Below are 21535 nucleotides of genomic sequence, written 5' to 3' on the forward strand. Positions count from 1 at the left end.
TCGTGAGTTTTAAAGTAAAAAGAGAGAAATCTGGACATAATCTCGCTATTAGACACCATTGTTCTTTTACTTGGTACAGGCATATTCTTGGTCGCACTGTTTGGGGTCCTTGCTCCAGGCTCGGCGGGTCTCCCGGGTCGAAACGACTGAATTGAGAATACCATTAAAGATTCAAGGGAATATTTATTGAAATCAAGTTATTGGATACCGCTGGACCTCCGTTCGTTCCACAATGAATCTTGAACTGCTCGGTAAGTAAAGAAAACTCTTGCTTGCTTGCAGTTATCTCGTCTTTCCTCAAAATGGCGATGTGTTTGTTGTGGTTAGCATTGTTAGCTAGCCACGCTCGTAAAACTGGGTTAAATTGTCGCAAATTTAGTTTTCTGATATTCTTACTGAAATAACACGCGTACTTGATAAGTATTTTAAATGTTATGTGTTACAGTGTAAACTTGGTGTGCACGGTAATCAACGTTAGCCTCTAAAAACTGAATGCATAGTGATCTTGTATTTATTTCATATCAGTCAAATATATTCATTTAATGTTCCGGTATTTTATTTCTCCCTCTTATACACCATTCAAAAACGTTTACTGAGAAAATAAAAATGGTCACTTGCTTCTTTTGTTTCTATAAATCGTTATATTCATTTGTTTACGTTTAAATTTTGCATTGCAACCACCTCCTTTGTTTAGTCTTCTATTTAGTGCGTTCACAATTATTTGTTATAATGTCTGTAATTGCTTGCAAGCAGCGTGCAGTAGACAGAACTGCTCTTTCCTACACATGATAAATAAAGTAACTAGCTACTAAATAAATATAAAGTACGTCGTGTTGATAATTAGCTCCTTGGAATCATGTTGAGAATCTGTTTGTGTGTCCAGTGTCCATGCTTATTTCTTCCTTATTTTTCTTTCCTAGAATCTTTTGGGCAGAACTATCCAGAGGTAAAACAAATGCACGGACAACAGACTGTACACAAAATGTTGGCAGGCTGTTGTAACCATGGTTTGTCTCCCGTTTTGATTGCATTTCGTCAGGAGGCAGATGGAACGCTGGACTGCATTAGCATGGCCCTCACCTGCACCTTCAACCGCTGGGGGACCCTCCTGGCGGTGGGCTGCAACGACGGCCGCATCGTCATCTGGGACTTCCTGACTCGCGGCATCGCCAAAATCATCAGCGCACACATACACCCCGTCTGCTCCTTATGGTGAGACGCGCAACCAGACACTCATGCCTATCAGTTTCTGCTGTGCCAACATTGTGTAAAAGCAAAAAGCAAGCAGCAACAATAGCAAAGTAAAGGTGATGATGTTAAATGGTTGAATATTTAACTCGGGAATTTATTTACGTTTGAGGGCTGTGCAATTAATCGAAATTCAATTACAATTTCAATTTCAATTATTACACTCTACAATTGCAAAATAAGCATAATCGTTAAAAGATTATTAATACAATTTTTTTAGTTAAAATGTATACATTTGCAAAAAAAATTAATTTTAAAATAAATATTATTATAAATATATATTATTATAAATTCTGTTTGGTCCAAAATAAACTTACATAATTATAATATTTAATTAATTTTTTAAATTGGTCTTAATATTTTTAAATGCTTAAAAATGTTCTTGTTTTCTACCAAAAAATTGTCTTTTGAATAATCGTGATTTCAATTATTGCCAAAATAATTGCGATTATTATTTTTCCCATAATCGAGCAGCCCTACGTTTGAACTTACATTCACATTTTTCCACTTTATCTGTAAGGACAACAAAAACAAACACAATTCTCCTGTTTCTTTGGATTTTGATGCAAGTTAATGTTGTGCAACAAACTGACTTGTAGTTGGAGTCGAGACGGCCACAAGGTGGTGAGCGCGTCCACGGACAACATTGTGTCACAATGGGACGTGCTGACGGGCGACTGCGACCAGCGTTTCCGCTTCCCCTCGCCCATCCTCAAGCTGCAGTGCCACCCCAGAGACATGTAAGTCGACCAGGAGAGACATGTACGTGTATGGAACACTGCACTTTCAAACTGTTACGCGGTGCTAAACGTTTTGATCAGAGGCGTATGCTTGCCATTAGGCAAGGCGGGCAATTGCTTGGGGCCCTTTAGCTAGCAGGGGCCCCCAGAGGGCACACCGATTTGACACAAACCACATAATCTTCACATTAGCAGTGCAGCAATGACAACTGACCATCTCAAATTCCCTGACTTTGGGGTGGTGGGGGGGGGGGGATCCTTTAAAAAAAAAACTAGAGAAAGTCTGAATATTTTATTATTATTTTTTTGTAAATGAACATAAATAGTAGTAAAGCTTTTATTTAAAAAAAAAAAGAAAAAGAAGACCATTTAGTAAGGCTTTATTTATTTGTTTGTTTATTTATTTTAATATTTAAAAAAATGACCACGTATACTTATGGTAAGGCTTTTTTTTTTTAAATAAAAAAGACCATTTATAGTAAGTTTATTTTTTATCAAAAAATGATCATGTGTAGTATGGCTTTTTTTTCTTTTTTACAACCATGCAATTTGTAATTTTATTTTCCTGTTTTCTGGCTCACTTAGAAGGATTCTTGCTCAAGTTAAACAAACTAAAACAAAACAAGTCACTTGAATGAAGCACAATTAGTGGTGATTGTTTATCGAAAATACAGATGTGCAATTTTAAAATGATGCACTACGTATGCTACGAATGGCCGCCGGGGCCCCCAATCTTCTTGCTTGGGGCCCCTGGGGAATGTTGCTAGGCCGTTGCCTTTGAAATTGCAAAAGGGGAATCATTGTCAACACGGCCGCACACGCACGCATGCCGCAGACATCAGACAAACATCAACGCTCCGTCCATAGGGATAAAGTGCTGGTGTGTCCCATGAAGTCGGCGCCGGTGCTGCTCACACTATCCGACTCCAAACACGTGGTCCTGCCCGTGGACGACGACTCGGACCTGAACGTGGTGGCGGCCTTCGACAGGCGGGGCGAGTACATCTACACCGGCAACGCCAAAGGAAAGGTCAGCCAGCGGAGACGGCCGGACGCGGGGATGGCTTTCGTTGGCGAGTGACGCGTTGATAAAGAAATGTTTGCGTGCTGCAGATTCTGGTGTTGAACACAGACACTCAGGACCTGGTGGCGTCATTCCGAGTCACCACCGGCACCAGCAACACCACCGCCATCAAATCCATTGAATTTGCACGCAAGGGCAGGTGAGAGGACGCAACATTGGGCAGTCAAGCGTCTGCTTTGAATTCATATCGCTTTTTAAAAATAAGTCTCACTATTTGTTTCAATATTTTCCCCAAAAATATATCAATATTGTTAATAGTAATAATCCTTAATACAGATTTAAAGATAAAGTATATTAGGAAAAAAATCCAAATAAAAACGTTAAAAAACATATACAAATATAAACATTTGCAGGCAAGTAGAGGCAAGATGACACATCATTGGGTCTTAAAACTGTTTTCTAAAAAATTATTATTTCTGGTTCCGTTTTTTTTTTTGTATTCAATTGCATGTATTTATATATTTGCCGTTTTTATTGTTATTATTTTTCTTTTCTACATTTTCCCAAAATATTGATAATCACATTACTTTTTACACAAATAATTTCAATCAGTTTAAAAAAAATCATACAAATAATATATAAAAAATACAAATACATAGATATAAGGTTTTCATAATATAAGCACACCTTCACGATTGATGGATTAATTAAGAACAATTTTTGAGTTAGTGACTAATTTCTTCTTGATTTTAGAGGGCAGAACGTACAAAAACGTCATTAATATATACAATTAAGTAAAATAATGAGATGAAAGAAATTCTGTGCAGTCGTTTAAAATGCATTTTTAAAATCATGTTCAAAAGTAAAGTCATTGTTAAAAAAATGTATGTAATAAAAATAAAAACGGTTAAAATATAATAAAGTAAATGAATAAAAATAAGGAAAAAAAAACACAATTCCAATTGAACTTCATCTGTATCATTTTTAAGAACAACATAGCAAAAAACAGTACATGTAATATATCAAACAAATACCAGGGACACAAAACTAATGAAACACATGTAAAAACGGTAATCTAAAAAAAATGGAAGAAAACAAAATGACAATGAAAAAAAAAAAGTCAAATCAATTCGAATTTACAATCATGAAGACACGTAATGTCATGTTTTTTCAATCTGCTTTTGTACTCGTCTGCCTTTGCAGTTGCTTCCTCATCAACACGGCCGACCGCATCATCCGGGTTTACGACGGCAGGGAGATTCTGACCTGCGGCCGCGACGGCGAGCCGGAACCCATGCAGAAGCTCCAAGACCTGGTCAACAGGTGCCTTCTGAATTTCCTCAACTCGACTCATCAGGTGACACAAAGCCGCCTTTCACCGTGTCTTACCATCTGCCGCCGTTCCGGTCCCAACGTCCAGGACTCCGTGGAAGCGCTGCTGCTTCTCCGGGGACGGCGAGTACATCGTTGCCGGCTCGGCCCGCCAGCACGCCCTCTACATCTGGGAGAAGAGCATCGGCAACCTGGTGAAGATCCTGCACGGCACCCGAGGGGAGCTGCTGCTGGACGTGGCCGTAAGGACCTCGCCGGCGTTGTCTTGCTGCGCGCTCGCTACAGTCATGTGACCTTCCTCTTCCCCCGTGTCCAGTGGCATCCCGTGCGACCCATCATCGCCTCCATTTCGAGCGGAGTGGTGTCCATCTGGGCCCAAAACCAAGTGGTTAGTAGTTGCGCCCCCTGTGAAATATTTTTTTCAGCCAAGTACCCCCTAACCAACGCAAAGCATTTCTGATTGAAGAAAAAAAAAAAACATTAAACAGAGTGCTGTTCCATCGTTGTCTGAATTATTCAACTTTGGAACTCTATTTGTATTTATGTGGTCTCTTGAACTATTTGGAAATAAAAAGCTATAACTAAAAAAAAAAGAAAGAAGGAAATCATTTAATTCTAAATATAGATTTGTGCACATACAAATGATTATAAACATAAAGTGTTATCTTTTGGGATCATAGTAAAGCTCTGTTCTCAAAGCGAAATAATTGAACTGAATTTCAAATAAAATGTTCAAGTGATTGACAGGTAAAGATTCTCGGTGGCATATGACAAGTTGGGTCAAACCATTCTGTTATGCGGGATATGCTGAGTTTTTAGGACACGGAGATTGAATAGCCTACTGAATATGAAATTCATTTTATGAAGGTACTATTTTAAGAAATATTTACATATACTTTTAAAATATATTTTAAAATACCCCCATTTGAGAACCACTGGCTTATTGAATTGAATCGAGTCAGAGCGCCATCTATTGGACGTACGGCGCAAGTGTATCATTCCGATGTGCTCCCAACACGGAACAGCATTTACCGTAATATCGGCCGGCGTAATAATTGTTCAGATCTAGTTAGTAAGAATGAAAAGTTAATAATAATGCGGCTGTGGCACATCTCCAAAACGGTGACGCTGTTTTAAATGCCAAACTGCTGCTTTTCGTCTGCAGGAAAACTGGAGCGCTTTTGCGCCGGACTTCAAAGAGTTGGATGAGAACGTCGAGTACGAGGAGCGCGAGTCCGAGTTTGACATTGAAGACGAGGACAAGAGTGAACCCGAGCAGACAGGTACAACACTTTTAAAGCTACTTTTAAACATCAGATTGCTTTCGAGTCAAGTTAATGATGGGATTTCTGATAATGGCTTTTGTTTGTCTGGAACCGGCTTGCCTAAATGGATCAACTTAACGCTCACATTCCTCGTGAAACTTCGAAATCAGATGTGCTTGGTTGCAAAGTAACCAAAATTGATCCATTTAGAAATCCTTAAAAAAGAAAATTGTTGACTATTTCAAGAGTGACTTAAGTTAAAATAAGCCAACTAATCTAATAGTGGTCGGACAGTAAACATTTTCATGATGTGAGAGCTTTTTGTGCCACTAGTGGCCCAAAATGAGGCCGAGGTGGTCGCCCTTAAATTTTGCATGCCAGCAGAAAGTTATGGTGGACCAAAACTGCCACACAAAAAAAAATATTTTTTTTTAAATAACTGAAAATATAATTTAAAAATTAAGTACAAAATGGTGAATATATATATTTTTCCTTTTATATTAATTTTTTTGTTCTTAATTTTTTAATTATATTTTTTTATATCCGTTTTTATTTTCACTTTTATTTATTTAAAATGTTGGCAGTTTTGATCCTCCATAGACCGTGACGGCCCGTTGCAATATCTTAACATATTTGCATGCGTGCCGTCATCACAACACGTTTACGTACGTGGTTGTAACTGGTGACGTTTCGCTGACGTGGCAGGTGCGGACGCGGCCGAGGATGAGGAAGTGGACGTCACCACGGTGGACCCCATCGTGGCCTTTTGCAGCAGGTGAGGAAGACGGCGTCAGCCACTCTGATACACGTGACGCGCTCGGGTTTTAACACCTTCAGCGGCAACGAGAATGGCAGCGTGCAGACCTCCGCCAATTTGAACCTTCATCACATCCTTCATGTCTCGTGTGCTTCCGGCAGCGACGAAGAGCTGGAGGATTACAAAGCTCTGTTGTACCTTCCCATCGCCCCCGAAGTGGAGGACCCCGAGGAGAACCCTTTCGGCCCCCCGCCGGACTCCACGCCACAGACGGGGGCCGCCGAGGAGACGCAGACAGGAGGCGACAAGAAGCAGCGGCCGCCGCCGTCCGACGGAGCCCCGGCCAAGAAGAAGGCACGCACTACCAACATCGAACTGCAGGGGGTGCCGGTTGATGGTAAGAAGTTTGAACCACAAGTTAAACCACTCAAGAAAGGAATCTGTCATGGCTCATGTGAACACCTTTGAGAAATACACGTCTCCAACGCGGCCACATACTTCACATGCTATTTTCTGTTGGCCTGTCTGTGGCAGTTCACATTTAATGTTAGCATCAAGCTAGCCGAACAGTTGGCCAACATTATGTGGTTTAGTTTACTACTTTTCATGTGTCAGCTTTACTCTTGTTTGGAGATTTGTGTACGCAAGATAGTGAGAACAAAGGACATTTAAGAGGCCGCAGTTCTTTTGTTCACCAAAACAGCAGCACCCATTAAGGCACATAAACAGTTTTGTTCTATTGGGTTAGGGTTCAAAAGGTAGCTTTTCTGTCGCTAACCAAAACAGCAGCACCATTTCAAGTTGACTGGTTTGAATCCTCGAATCAAAGTGGCGATTGTTTCTCTTCCAGAGGTGCACCCCCTGCTGGGCGTGAAGGGCGACAGCAAGTCAAAGAAGAAGGCGGCGGGTCGGCCCAAAGGCTCTAAAGGTAAAGACAAAGACTTCCCCTTCAGGCCCAAGCCCTACAGGGGGGGCGAGCGGCCATCTTTCTCCATGGAGGTCCTGGGCAGCTCTGGCCCAGGAGGCGGCGGCGGCGGAGGAGGAGGAGGAGGAGGAGGAGGAGGGATGAAGGGCAGGGCAGAGGGGGGCCTGGCCACAGGTAAGCGTGCCATTGCCCCTGTTGCTGACAGGGGGCGCTGTGCTGGTCCTGCTGCTCCTTCTGCTCCACTAAGCTCGGCTGATTGACGGCTCCGTCTGCCTCTCCCTGTGCTGCTTCCCCCCCACCCCAGCCCAAACAATAACAACAAGTTGCCATCGGCTCCCCAAAGCAGTTGTTCTCAAACTGGGGTCCAAATCGTACAACAAAAACAAAATCGTTTGATGTCAAGCATGTCGTATCATTTCAAAACAAACTCGCCACACGTGGACAAAATTGTTGGTGTCCATTCTGATGAAAGGAAACTCACAATGGTCAAAAGTAAGGATCATTTCAAAAATGTACGTTGCTTTTGATCAATAATTATTTCTGAAAAGGTAATGAAACAAGTGTAGACAAAAACTGCCAACTCCTCCTATTTAAACATGTTAAACTTGACGTGTCGCCTCTACTTGGCACCTTTTTTTTCTTTTCTTTCAAAAGTCGCATTATTATGAGAATAAAGCTTTGCTTTTTTTTGGGGGGGGGGGGGGGGCAATATCAATTTATTCTAGTGAGATTGTAGTTTCTTTATCCTGACTACGTTTTTGCTTAAAAATAATAATTTTAAACTTTGTTGCCATGAAATTATTATTTTTTTCTGTTTAAAATAAAATATACATTTATTGTAACACTATTGAATTTTGTCCTCAAAAATATGAAACTTTTGAATTCATTTGGCATTCAGAACTTTGATTGCAATAAATATTCGGAGACTAACTCAACTGTTACCAGATTATTCTCGTGTTTTATCCTGGTCAAATACATTTTTGTTCAGTAAAGATCAAAAAAAAAATCTCTTAAAAATAACAACTGAAATCTCATAACTTTTTTCTCCAAAAAAAAATATTAATTTGTTTTTGTGAAATTTTGTCAAGAATTCCTTGTAATGGCATTTGGGGTCCCCGTGTTCATTATCGGATAATGAGGGGGTCTTTGGAAAAATGTCGACCTTGTGAGGGCTTCTTGGACCGAATAAGTTTGAGAACTCTGCCTGGTGTAAAGCCACAGTCTGAGACATTGGCCACAGCTAAAGTTATGAAAGGAAATAAACATGTCCATGGTTTGCAAAAGTTTGCCCCCCCCCGGCATCGGAGGGTGTGCCTAATGAAGTATTCAGTGTTTGTAAGTACAAACATCATCCAAGTCAGTGTCGTGCAGGCATCGTGTGTCCAGACTGTGTTTTTATGACTTTCCAAAAACCTCCAACAACACTAATTGATGTCAATGATGATTGGCTGCTCCCGTTCCCGCTTGGCCCTCCCGCTCCCGCTCCCGCTCCCGCTCCCGCCTCGCTCCTTTGGCCTTGTTAGGTGTGCTGCACACTTCCTGTCCTTTTTGTTCCCTGCAATAGACTAACTCCACTTCAACAATGGCTTTTTCTGGCACATGTTGGCAACCGGTGCCTGACAAGTGACGTTTTCCCCCATTGCAGGGACGCTGATGACTCAGACATACAAGCAGCACGACATCGGAGGCATCGACTGAATCCTGCTGTCATGTACAGATTGTAAACAAGCAAGAAAATGTGCTCTTTCCACTTTTGTCACAAGCGGGAAACTCCCACACCTCAGATCCACCGACAGCCGGGATCACATGTCCTCTGTACGGTTTGTCTTGTATAGGATTGTCATAGTAGTGTGCGTGTGTGATCTATCTTGTTGTTTTTATACAGATTAAAACATTTTTGAATTATAAATAATCCGAAACCATGTGTTTAGTTTGTCAAACTTGATTGTGAACAAGCCATTGTCTCAATTTGTGAATGAATGGAAATGCCACTAGATGAATTAAATTGTAAGAAAAATACTACTACAGTAGGCATGGACTAGTTACCAGTTTCAAGGTATGAAAAAAACGTTGTTTTTTTTTCAAAACCACTCAATCTTTCCACAAGTGGTATGAGCTATAAGGAACATACCATAATGTGTGCATGGGAAATAAATGTGAGCCTTAAATCATTAATTCCAGGGACATGTTATCTGGTCTTCTCTCTGAAAATAAAACACTCATGAGGGTGGGTTTATCCTACGCGAGGGCAAACATTACTCATTGATCATATGATCAACGAGACGCTTCCACTTCGGGATTATGACACGGAAGAGCCGCCCTGACACAAAACCGTGGCCAATCAGAGTGGAGTAGGCGTGTTTTTGTGGCATAGGTGACGGGGATTCGCTGGTCAGTCTGTCAATCAAAGAACACGTCAAGTCAACGATTCGCCTGTGGGACAGAACGGAAAACGCTTTGCTTCACAGTTAAATGATTTACCAAAATTAAAGTAGTCTTCACCAAATATTTGTGACAATGTACGTATATGTTCTTAGATACATTACAAACGTATTCAATTGTCAAATATTTGAATTGTGTAAAATAAATAATGCATGTTATTGTTAAATATGTACAAAAGTAACTTTACGTCAACGCAACGTAGTATTTACTTTGAAAACGTAAGCGGAAGTAGGTGTGCGCTAGCAGGCGCGAGTCGGCAGGTCGTTGCAAAAAGTCGTTGTGTGAACGGGCTGCTTGCTAACAGATTCTCAACTAGTTGGAGGACTTGGAAGCGGCCGCTTCGTCAGCCTGCGAACTCCTCGGGTGCCCAACGCGAGCCACGTTGGCCGCGATGGAGGTGGACAAGATGGACGAGAACGACTGGCGCTACCACGGCGAGGGCAACAAGAGCCTGGTGGTCTCCCACGTACAGGTGAGTCGGCTAGGCTAACTAACAAGTTGGGCTAAAGCGCTCGGACCAGGAGCGTTTTCCCGACCGCCGCTTCACACTTTTAACTTTCACCTTCAGCCTGTCTCGACTCGCCAGGGATACTTGGATAGAGAATATCCCGGGGAGTGTGTGTTGAAAGCGGATGTCGAATGTGTCACTAATCGATATGTACGTACTGGCCCGAGTGGGGTGGGGCTAGTAGCGTGGGTTCTCATCACGGAGCATCCCGAAGGTGCTCTCGGGTCTGGTGCCAGCCGGCTGGATGGATGGACAGAGCCGAGTCGAGTCGAGCTGAACTGCGTGGTGCGTTCACGGACACGCACCCGCCCATCCCCTCAAGGCGGTTGAGCAGCCGCAACATGTCGACTTGTTGAGCAACAAGTGGGGATGGCACAACGTCGTGTTCGCACACGCTCCGGAACGCCACATCCACACCTGTCCGCTTTGTTGCTCACTCGCTTGTTTGGGGCGAAAATGAGCACGGCTTCAATTTGTTTCAAAAGGGAACTGAATGCTCAATTTGGCCAAACTTTATGAGGGAACTAAAAGTAAATTGAGCTTCTATTTGGACAGTTGTTAGCATAAAGGGTTAAAACAATGTCGGAAACGATTAACTGATTACTAAAATGGTTGTTATGAAATTGACAATGGCTTCATTGATGCACCTCCAGTAGAGATGAAGAATTCTAAATGACGTCATGAATTCAAGGAAGACGTCATCATTTGTCAAGTGTCCCTACTTTCAACCCAACATGATGTTATTGTTTCTTTTCTGTCTTTCTTCGCAGCTGTCCAAAGTTCTCCGCCTGCTCAAATATCCTGCCGAGGACTCGGAAAACCCGCCACAAGTAAACCAAATACTTCCTCATGGCACTTTTTCTTCTCTTTTTTTGTAACTTTCCTTCAGGCATGAAGGGACATGCGTACTCGGGGTGTGTGCGTGCGTGCGTCTTTAATTGAAATAGTTTTGAAAGTGTTTCGGATGCTTTTGGGCACTCGTATGTATGTATGCACGCACACACATTGACAGTAACGTGTTAAACTGGTTTGTGCATCAACATGTTGTGCTGAAAACTCTGTCTTTTTATTTTATGTATTTATTTAAAAAAAAAAATGTGGGTATATTAGCCTAACCACCAACAATCATTTGTTATCCGAGGCAGAATATTACAAACATGTCAAATATTGTGATATTTAGGGCTGCACCTGTAGCATATTTTATTCTACTGATTGTTCCAAAAAGTAATGGAGTAATCTAATCTGATTAAAATGTATAATTCCCATTACAAAACAATAATACCAATACAAAATGTATACTTGAGGTGCGCAGATATTTTCTACTCGGGTTGGCGTATTTCCCAGCTGGAAAATGTGTTTTTAAAGGTTGCGCAGGTTGATAGTAAAGCCAGCGCGAATGTTTTGAAAGGTGTTTATGGAAGGTCTTAACGTTTGTGTGCATGTGACGACGCCAAAGCCTGCAGCTGACGCTACTTTGCATGCGTGTGTGCGTTTTGTGCGTTCCAGACGGCAGAGCAGGCCTTCAGGCAGATCCAGAACATTGTTGACTTCAGCTCCAATGTGATGAGCAGCCTGCTGGGCGACAAGTTCATCCACAGCGGAGTAAGGCGCTCGCGCACGCGCACACGCACACACAGATAATCTGAATCTAGTGAGCGACGTGGAGGAAATTGCGTTGTGAGCAGGTGACACAACAGTTCCCGCGTGAGCTGACATGACATCGAGGGCTGCCTGTCACGATCCAATTCTTTATCGGTTATTCCATCAAATAATCGCCTCCCTTTAAAATGTCATGTTTGTTAATCCGCCAAGGTCGCACGTGAGTTGAATTGCGGGGCTAGAACTCATTTTTTTTTTTTTTTTATCTTTTGAGCAGGATTATTAAAGGGCAAGAAAATGAGCCTGTAGTGTCGTTGTTTTCTTTTTGCGTCCGCCGCCGCCTTCCTGAGAAGCTGATGTTTGTGGGCGTGGCCGGGCCTGTCATGGGACAGTCACAGCTTCCGAGGAAGGCGGCGGCAAAACTGTAAAGGTAAACAAACTGCATGAATTAGACAAGATCAACATTTTCAACCCAAATGAGCTTGTGCCAAATGGTTAGCAATCTCCATTAGCATTCCCGCGCTCGTCATCGCATTTCGGGTAAACAAACACTCATCACCATTTAGTTCACATAGCAATCGTGGTATCAACATTCCACATGGAAACGTGTCTTAAAAGTCACTGGCAGACGAGCCGATGCGTGGCGTGCATCCGCCAAAAAAAAAAAAAAAGCCCGTGTAGAAACATGGATGACGGCGCAAAAATGGTTTGGGCGCAATTTGGAGACTTTTTCAGTCAACCTACTTTGAAAGTCGACTTTTTTTTTCTTAGCTCTAATGACATCAGTGTATTTATTTTTTGCCGTCTGAAATGCAAAACATTTGGGCAGTAGGATTGGAGGTTAGGATTAGGATTAGGATTGGGGGTTAGGGAGGTCCCATTTCAAATGAAGGCTTTTAAGGGCAGTTAATGAAGACATTCCGACTGTGTTTGTTGCTCATTTTCACACTAAAGCAGGAGGAGGAAAACATTGATTACATTTTAGGCCTGACATTGAAACAGCATCTCTCTGAATAGCAAAACGTTTGACAATGCGGTCGTTTCCCACATTTGCTCTCGCACAAACAAGCTTCAAAAGACGCTTCTGTCATGTCTTTTATCAATTTGGGGGGAGGAGGGGGGGTGATAATAATAATCGGAGGACAAGAAGTGGCAGTGTTGTCGTTATCTGGCCAGTCAGCTGACATCCATGGAAGATGAAACGCAAGATTGTTTCTTCTTCTACCAGTCGTGAAAGCGACTGAACATCTCAGATAAGAGACGTCACGCGCCGCCAGGCGTCAACGTGGCGTGCCGTCGTCATGGTGACGTCACATGACGAGGTTCCAAACCGTGGACGAGAGGCCACAATCAATGCAGGCTTTGTTGCCTAAATGGGCTGCTCCACAAACACACACACACACACACACACACACACAGAGACAATAGACATATTAGAGATGTGAAAATGTCACATCACAAAAGTGGTGATGATGAAATATTACAATATTGCTTAACGAAATATGATTGGGCCTCGCTAATGGGTGGTCGTGCAAGTCAAAACTTTAGGGACACTTAAGAGAGCCAAAGCAATAAGGAATTAAAAATAACATAGAAAATGCACATATTTGGTTAAAACTACACAATTTAAAATATATATATAAATAAATCCAAAAGTCTATAAATTGTGAAAAGTATGAAAACACATTTTAGAAATTACAGCAAAAATTCAGTGTTTAGACAAAAATACACAATTCAGGGGAAAAAAATGACACATTTTTTAATACTATAACAAAAAATACATAAACATTGTCCAACAATGGGATTATAAAGTAGCAAAAGTACAAATAATAATGGATTGAAGATTAGTTGAAAAATGCCCAGTTCTTAAATGTGAAAACGTTAACAAAACCTCACAAAAATAGGCAAATATTAAATGAAGAAAAAAATTAATGCATCGAAAATATTTTTACAAATGTTAGACGACCAATTCACAATTCTAAAAAATGCAAAAAAAGTAAAAATATGAGGAAAAAAAGTATTTGAAAACAATTCATAAATATTAGTTGACAATAACAGACAAATAGCAAAAATAAACAAAATACTGAAGGAAGAATAACAAAATCTTGGACATTCCAAAGAAATTCTCCCCAAATCCAACTTTCTGTTCTCCCTTGCAGGAAGTCGTCAAGTTGCCGCTGGAGTTCGTGCGTCAGCTGTCAATCAAAGTTGAACATCAACGGCCCGGTAAGATGCAAATTCTGCCGGAGCGCCGCGATTGTGAATGCGTCCAAGCAAGCGCGTGACCTGTGCATGTGTGTGCGCGCGTGTGCGTCAGCGTGGCGCTGCGACAAAGTGATGGACATCTACAGCGGCTGCGCTTTGTGTCTGCCCAACTTGACCTCGCCCGTCCTGCTGCAGCGCTCGCACACGCCTCCTCCTCTCTGTGTGGAGATCAAGGTCGGCGCACATCGCACACTCGCCAGCGGCTTCCGCAAACAACATATGCTTTACAGACTATTTTGCTGCAAAAACACCGTTTTTTTTTTTTTTGCAAATATTTGACCCCCCACAACAGATAGGTACAAAAAAATCTGTGAATTTGCACTGTTTTGTTATAAGATGCATTTTGATTTGATTTATTTAAAACGGGACTGCAATTTAATAAAACACATTAATTTTAAATAAAATGTATTCTATATTTATAATTTTTTGCTACTTAATACAATAAAAGCACAAAATATTTTTTTTTATAATTAAGCTATGTTTTATTACTCCATATTGTAATAAAATCATTTGCAAAATATGTAATCTTATTATATATTGTATATAGACATTTCCAATGAATAAATGGTAACTGAAATATTTTATTGTAATGTGTTATAAAAATATTTTTTACTATATTCCAGTTTATTATACATGTCCTTTTTATATACAAAAATAAGTTTTCATTGTTATATATTATTTAAAATCCATTTATTTTGTCCCCCCCAAATGAAAAGAATAAACGTTCAAAATATTTTAATACAATTATATATTACTTTATATTGTGATAAAATCATTTACGCCTCACAAATAAATACTACAATTTTTTTTAAATAATCTTATTTTATATTGTATACAGACATTTCCCATGAATAAATGGTACCTGAAATATTTTATTGTAATAATAACGTTTGATAACATCATTTTTATTATATTCCAGTTTATTATACTTGTATTTTTATTTACAAAAATACATTTTCATTATTATACATGATTTAATATCCATTTTGTTTGTTCCCCAAAAATGATCAGTAAAAAAAACAATTTATTGTAGAAAATATTATGTCTTATAATACAAGCTGTTTTCATACATTATGCTCTGTATGTAATCGTTTCCACTTTTGAAAAATGAGGTCATTCTAATCTACACACCACATTGACGAGACTTGCGCGCGCACACACAGACAGACAAACGAGCCTCGTCAATCTTATCAATAATCCAAACAAACAAACGTGATCCAATACGAGGTTAGAATGAACTTTTCCAGTTAAAGCAGAAAATATCAAATATTACGTTCTTGATTTCTTGAAGTGTGACAAAAGCCAGACAGACTTGTGAAGGGATTTCTGCTTCTGACACAATGTTGTCATGCAAAAGAGGGAAAAGAGCAAAACGTAAAAAACCTGCAAAAGTTCAACAACTATGAATCCAAATCTGCAACAAATTAAGCCATTGCACCACAAGGGGGCGCTTGAAGGCCATATTTGGGAAATTGTCATGTTTGAAATTGAGAATGGCACGTGACCAATGGCGGAGGCACGTGGTCCATACAGCCAGGACCGAATGTTATTCAAATGAGGGGGCGGGCCTAAGCGTGTCTTGGGTTGGACTCCATTGTTGCAAACCCCCATTCAAAGTCCCATTCATCATTAAAAATAGAAATAAATTCATGTGTAAAAGTGAAAATCAATATAAAAATATCATTCAAAAATGAAATACAAATGTATTTACTTATGTATATATCCATAAATATTTTTGTTGTTTTTATTTATATTTATGTTTGGGGATTTAATTTTCAAATATTTTTTTCATATCCACTTTTATTTTCACTTTTAGTCATGTATTTATTTATTTAGAATTTTGGCAATTTCGGTCCTCCATAATTTTGTCATGAAATCGCGTCATTTGCCAGTCAACATCTAGTCAGCGTGCGTTGCGTCACCTGTGTGATTGTCATGTGACTGTCGTGTGTGCGCGCGCGTTTTAGCCCAAGTGTGGCTTCCTGCCCTCCGCCAAGCACATCAGCAAAGACATCAAGAGCAAAGTGTGTCGCTTCTGCATGCACCAACACTACAAGGTAAACACAAAAGCAGACCAGCGCAGGCAAAAAAGGCACGTTTGGCTAACGTTAGCCTTTGTCACCTGCGGCAGGTGGGCAGCGGGCGCTGGAAGCGACGCAGCCTGTACTGTCCTCTGGACTTGTTCTCAGGGTGAGTAAGCGGGAGCGCGTTTGAGCCGCCGCAAGACGGTGGGCGGGGCATATCCACGTGACGTTTTGTCTTGCCGGCGCAGGAGCAGGCAGAGGATGCACTTTGCCGTCCGGCAGCTCATTGAAGAACCGCAGAACAACTTCAAAATCTTTAAGGTGCGCTTCAAAATCATTTTCTCACTTTCAACAGTTTGTTCAACACTTTATTCGATTTTTGAAATATAGTTTGTACATTTAAAAATGTGAACTCCAAAATCCCCGTTTGGCAGCAAGCAAGTTTTGCTTGGGTTCGAAACGTCCTCCTGCAACCACGCAAGCTAGCTCGCTAGTTTAGCATGCAGCATCCATCACAACAACAATTGACTATTTACGGCAGCAAAAGTATCAATCGACATGCGCAAATTGATGCAAATGTGTGTGATGTCATCTCCAGGGGGGTCAGTGTATATACGCCAGCAAGGAAGGCGGCGGCGGCGGCGGCGAAGACCCGTCAGACCTCAACTCTCTGCTCTACCACCTGCGACCTTACTTCCTGTACGCCAACAACCGCATCCACGTGAGCGGCAAAGCCGTCCTCAGCGACTTCATCCAGGCAAGCGCTCGGTCTCCGCCTCCGCCGTTTGCCGCTGGGCGGACGTGGCTGACGTTGTCACGGTAACGGCGTGCAGGTGCTGGTCAACGCGCTACTGAACAGCGGTCACGGAGGAAGCGGCGGCGGCGGCGGGGTCGTGACGGAGCGACGGGAAGACGGACGCACTTTCTGCGAGGCCAGCCTCTTCAACAAGGAGCGAAGTCGTCACGGTCGGACCGCAGCACATTTTCACCTCTCGCGGCGACGCCGGTGACCTTGCTGATGCTCGTGTGTGTGCGTGCGCAGGCTCTCAGGGTTTACCTAGCGACAGCGTCCTCTCGCGCATCCTCGGCACGCAAATGTTGGACAACTTGAACATCGAAGGCCTTTATCCGCTCTATCGGCGAGTGGAGCAACACCTGCGCGACTTCCCCAAGGAGAGGTTAGCAGCGGGCAAGGATGACCTCACTTCCTGTTGCTCCTTCACACCGCACGACACTTCCTGTCTTCCCCCCCACAACTTCTTCAGTGTGTCTTCAAGTTGTGTGAGAGAGTGTTTTAGTAGTCTATGTGCACGGGGGGGGGGGGGGTCTCGTGTGTGTGTGTGTGAGAGTTTCATTAGTGCTAATGAGAGTACTTTTGTGAGAAACTTCACCTGTGTGTTTCACTAGTGTTAAGTTTTGTATGTGAGAGTATCTGTGGTGTGTGTGGAAGTGTTTTAGGACATTGTGAGTGAAAAAGTCAGTATTGTAGTGTTAGTGGAAAATTAGAACTTGTATGAGAGCATTAATTAGGTTGAGTAGTGGGGAAAGGCATTGTAAATGTTTCAGTGGTGTGCGTGAGAGTGTTGTGGATCTGAGAGGAAAAAATTAACCTGTGTACAAGTGAGGGAAACATCTATATTGTGAGAGAGTTTTCAAAGTGAGTGTGAGAACAATAAGTAGTTTGAGTGAAGAAAGTATTGTAAACGTTTCAGTAGTGTGCGACATTGGTTTAGTAGTAGTATATATGAGAGAAAAATGTTTGTTTTTATTAGTGAGCAGGTTTCAGTCGTAAATGTGAGCGAGAGAAGGTCGAATGTGTGAGAGTTTCTGCAGCGGTATGAATGTGTTAAAGTAGTGTGTGAGAGTGGGGAAAGTGTCAGATTATTTCAGCGCCGTGTGAGAGGAGTAATTTAAGTTGTGCATGTGAGAGCGTTTCACAAAAAAGTCTGAATGCGAGCAGTTAAGTAGTTTATATGAGAAATTATGTGTGAGGCAATCGTAAATTTTGTCGCCCTGAGAAACCAACTCACATTTATTGTAAACACACTTGTTCTCACTTCCTGTGTGTCCTCGCCACCTCTGACATCACTTCCTGCCCCCCCTCCCTCCCTCCAGAAGTAGCCTCCAGGTGGACGGTCCGTACAACGAGACGTTCCTGGAGCGTCTCCAGAAATGTCCCGCGGAGGACGACGGCTCGCTGGACTACGCCGTGTCCAAGGTGAGGCGGCCTGTTGCCGCGGCGACGTGCATTTTGCCCGTTTGTGAGCGTGTGTGCGTGTTGCGTTCAGGTGCATCAGTACCGCGTTGCCATGACGGCCAAGGACTGCTCCGTCATGGTCGCCCTCGTGCCCAGCGCCGACGACGACGACCAAGACGACCACCAGGATGTGTGAGTGCCAACATTTAGAACACGCTCTCTCATTGCGCTATGCTAATGTTCTCATGTACACTACTGAAACTGATGTACATGCTAACGAAAGGCTCTCACACATACCAAAGTTTACAGAAACTCACACATTTATTTTGCAACTGAAATTCTTTTGCTCCACATAGGTAACTTAAAAAAAAAAAAAACTCTCACACTGCTGAAATGTTCTCATACAAGCCACAAATTTTTTTTTTTTCCCCTCTCACACTAAAGGAATTTATTTTGCCATGTGCACTACTGAAACTCACACTATTGAAATACTTTCACACATAACAGAAATGTATTTTGCTCATACTGCTGATCCACTCAAACGCACGACTGAAACTCCACACAGGATTCAAACCCGGAACCTAAGAACTGCGAAGCAGATATGCAAACCACTATGACACACCAAAACGTTGATTTTTTTTAAAAATTTTCCCCCTTTTGATGCTCAACTGATCTCCTGCGGCCAGCTTGTGCCCTCAGCGCCGCCTGCGAGACTTCCTGTCGCCCAGACCGCCCACTTTCTCCTACTCGGTGTCCATCCTGGACTTGGACCCAAAGCCGCTGGACAGCGTCCCCCTGCAGCTCAGCCTGGACCACAAGATCGTGTCGTGCTACACCCGGACGCTGGCCGCCGCCGCCGCCGCCGAGCGAGACGAGCGCACGCTGCTCTTCAGGCCCGTCTGAGTGGGCGTGGCCTTCGCTTCCTGTTGGATTGGTCCAGCCAGCTCGGGCGGCGCCGGCGGCGGGTTTGTCTCCCTCAACGGACGGCCCATTAACTGGCTGTGCTTTTTGTAACCGTCTCCATGGCAACGCTGCTTAAATGGATAGTGCCATGAGAGCCGGAGAGACGGGTCATGATGATGATGATGTCATTTCCTGAATGTATTGCGGGACCTTTGGCAAATTACTGAGGACCCGCGACACATTTTGGACTAATGTGGCCACATGTGTGCGTGCGTGCGTGCGTGTGTGTGTGTGAGAGCCCCTTTTGCACACAGATCCTTCAATGTTGCAGCATCGGAGAGATTGTTTGGATGACAAAATAATCGCGTTGTAATGAGCCACTGTGACGCACGAGGTTCGAGTCGAGTAGCACAACAACAAAAAAACATTGCGGTCATGGGATTCACGCCGAGTTTATATCGCAGCTTGAAATTGTGGTAAAAGCCTTCGCAAGACCATCAATTTGATTCACACGGAAGTGCTTAATCGAAGTGTCGGGTGCGATGAAGAGAAAAAAAAACAGTCCTTTGAATTGTCTTCATTTGAAAATGATGCCAATTTTGAGAAAAAATGTTTTAATCCTGCAACTAATCATGTTACCTTACCTCGATTCAAAGGCTTTTAAATAATAATAATAATAATAATGATTTGGTCAGTTTAACTGCGTCCGTAAATTGTTACAAGTGTGCACATTTTCACACAGACATGGCACACCGATAATTGCATCATCAGAGGTGTTAACTTCCTGTCCTGGCGTTCCATTTTCAGCAGATGCGATTATGGCACCGTTACTACCTCTGAATGTGGAAAATGACCAGCTTTGACAAGTGGGCGGGATACGCGACAGTACGGCGATAAACTTCGCACCTCGCAATTGCCTTTACTTGCCGGTGCCTTACGGCGCCGATACCACCTCGCAAGGCGGAAAGACGTCCATTTCCCTTGAGGCGGGAAAAAAAAAGCTGCTCACTGGGGTGGAAATTACTGACTTTTATAGGTGGCGTGAAAGGGGATTACTGTGATGTCACTTCCTGTGAGTGTCCTGTCTGCTTACTGGCTGGGGTGTTGTGCCATGTGTGTGTGTGTGTGTGTGTGTGTGTGTGTGCGTGGGTAGGTGGAGTTTTGTGTCAACTTTGAGCTGGTGTGTTGCACCCGCGCCAACCTACAGTGCCAATGAATGATCACAGAAGAAAGGCCCCTCATAAAATATAACAATCTTTTTTTCTTTTTTAAAGAAAAATGAAAACGATATATGGACCTCGAAGGACTTTTTAAGATGGTGGCCCACCCTTGGCGTGTGTGTGTGTGCGCATGTGTGTAAGTGTTTGGTGGGGGTACAAACTATTTGCAAATACAAAGGCTGCTCGTCTGCCATTTTGTATATAAATTATTTATTTTTGTAGATTTTGACCAATGAGCTCTGCTGTCACACTCACAATTTATACTGGAGCAAAAAATAAACACTTTGAAACACAAAACAGGCTTCAGATTATTATTTTCCCCATTCTCAGTTTTCTCCTTTAATCCATCTTCTCGTCCTCAACTTGCAAACTGCAAGGATTAACTAGTACTAGTTAGTGAGTCACAGGAGTGGCGAAACTGTATTACACTGCCCCCTGGTGGGTGGACGGACAAGTCCCACACCAGAAAGCGCCACGATGAATTCATCATGTCACACAAACTCTTGAAAGGGGACAACATGTAGCAAAAGTTAATAAATGTGGGGGGGAAACAAGTGGCTAAAAATAATTATAACATTATTTGGAGAACAAAGGCTGTAAAGGATCAGTAAAAAAAAAAAAATATATATATATATATATAAAGTTCATTCGGTTCTGTGTCAATCAAAGTCGCTTCCACCGTCATCATTCTGCACTTGACCTTTAACACACTTGAATACACGCTTACTTTTATGGCTTCACTTTGGAAGTGTGACTGGCTTTTTTTCTGGTAGCGCGCGCGCCGCGCGCACACACACTCACGTGACGTACATGTGTTGTGCGTTGCTTATGTGCAGGATCCGGAATTGGATCCTTCCGGAGTGAAGTTGCAACGCCCCCAAGTCATTTCCTGTCTTCACAATAAAGGCCACCAAAAATACAACAAAAACATCTGGACTTGGCTGCCGTTTCAGAATCATGGACGGACAATTATACAGCTTTGGAGCTGATTGAGCCTCACTGAAATATGTTACTTTTATGGCTTCTTGTGATTAGAGCTTAGTCAAAAGTATTCACAGAGGAGGATACAGTGGAGTGTGAACTTAG

At 42.4% G+C, this 21535-nt stretch overlaps 2 protein-coding genes across 3 annotated transcripts; both read left to right on the forward strand.

Moving 5' to 3' along the window:
- The first annotated feature begins 92 nt into the window (after positions 1–92).
- On the forward strand, positions 93–9215 carry rbbp5 (retinoblastoma binding protein 5). 2 transcript variants are annotated; one of them, XM_077574336.1, is made up of 14 exons: positions 93–251; positions 921–946; positions 1040–1212; positions 1848–1988; positions 2856–3018; positions 3102–3211; positions 4216–4335; positions 4433–4586; positions 4661–4732; positions 5510–5627; positions 6315–6384; positions 6528–6763; positions 7217–7465; positions 8937–9215. In XM_077574336.1, exons 1-14 carry the CDS (start codon positions 233–235, stop codon positions 8987–8989), a joined length of 1704 nt encoding a protein of 567 aa, XP_077430462.1. In that variant the 5' UTR covers positions 93–232; the 3' UTR covers positions 8990–9215. The 2 variants fall into 2 exon arrangements, with proteins under 2 accessions (XP_077430462.1, XP_077430463.1); XM_077574337.1 differs by having other exon boundaries at positions 7217–7294.
- Positions 9216–9971: 756 nt separating this feature from the next.
- ippk (inositol 1,3,4,5,6-pentakisphosphate 2-kinase) lies at positions 9972–20746 on the forward strand. The gene is made up of 14 exons (XM_077573769.1): positions 9972–10205; positions 11012–11071; positions 11748–11843; positions 14000–14066; positions 14158–14279; positions 16073–16162; positions 16237–16295; positions 16378–16450; positions 16728–16886; positions 16963–17095; positions 17172–17307; positions 18245–18347; positions 18418–18518; positions 19013–20746. The coding sequence occupies exons 1-14, from the start codon at positions 10125–10127 to the stop codon at positions 19227–19229; spliced, it is 1497 nt and encodes a 498-aa protein (XP_077429895.1). The 5' UTR covers positions 9972–10124; the 3' UTR covers positions 19230–20746.
- The last annotated feature ends 789 nt before the right edge of the window (positions 20747–21535 follow it).

The sequence above is a fragment of the Vanacampus margaritifer genome, chromosome 8 (assembly GCF_051991255.1).
Source record: "Vanacampus margaritifer isolate UIUO_Vmar chromosome 8, RoL_Vmar_1.0, whole genome shotgun sequence".
Taxonomy (NCBI): Eukaryota; Metazoa; Chordata; class Actinopteri; order Syngnathiformes; family Syngnathidae; genus Vanacampus; species Vanacampus margaritifer.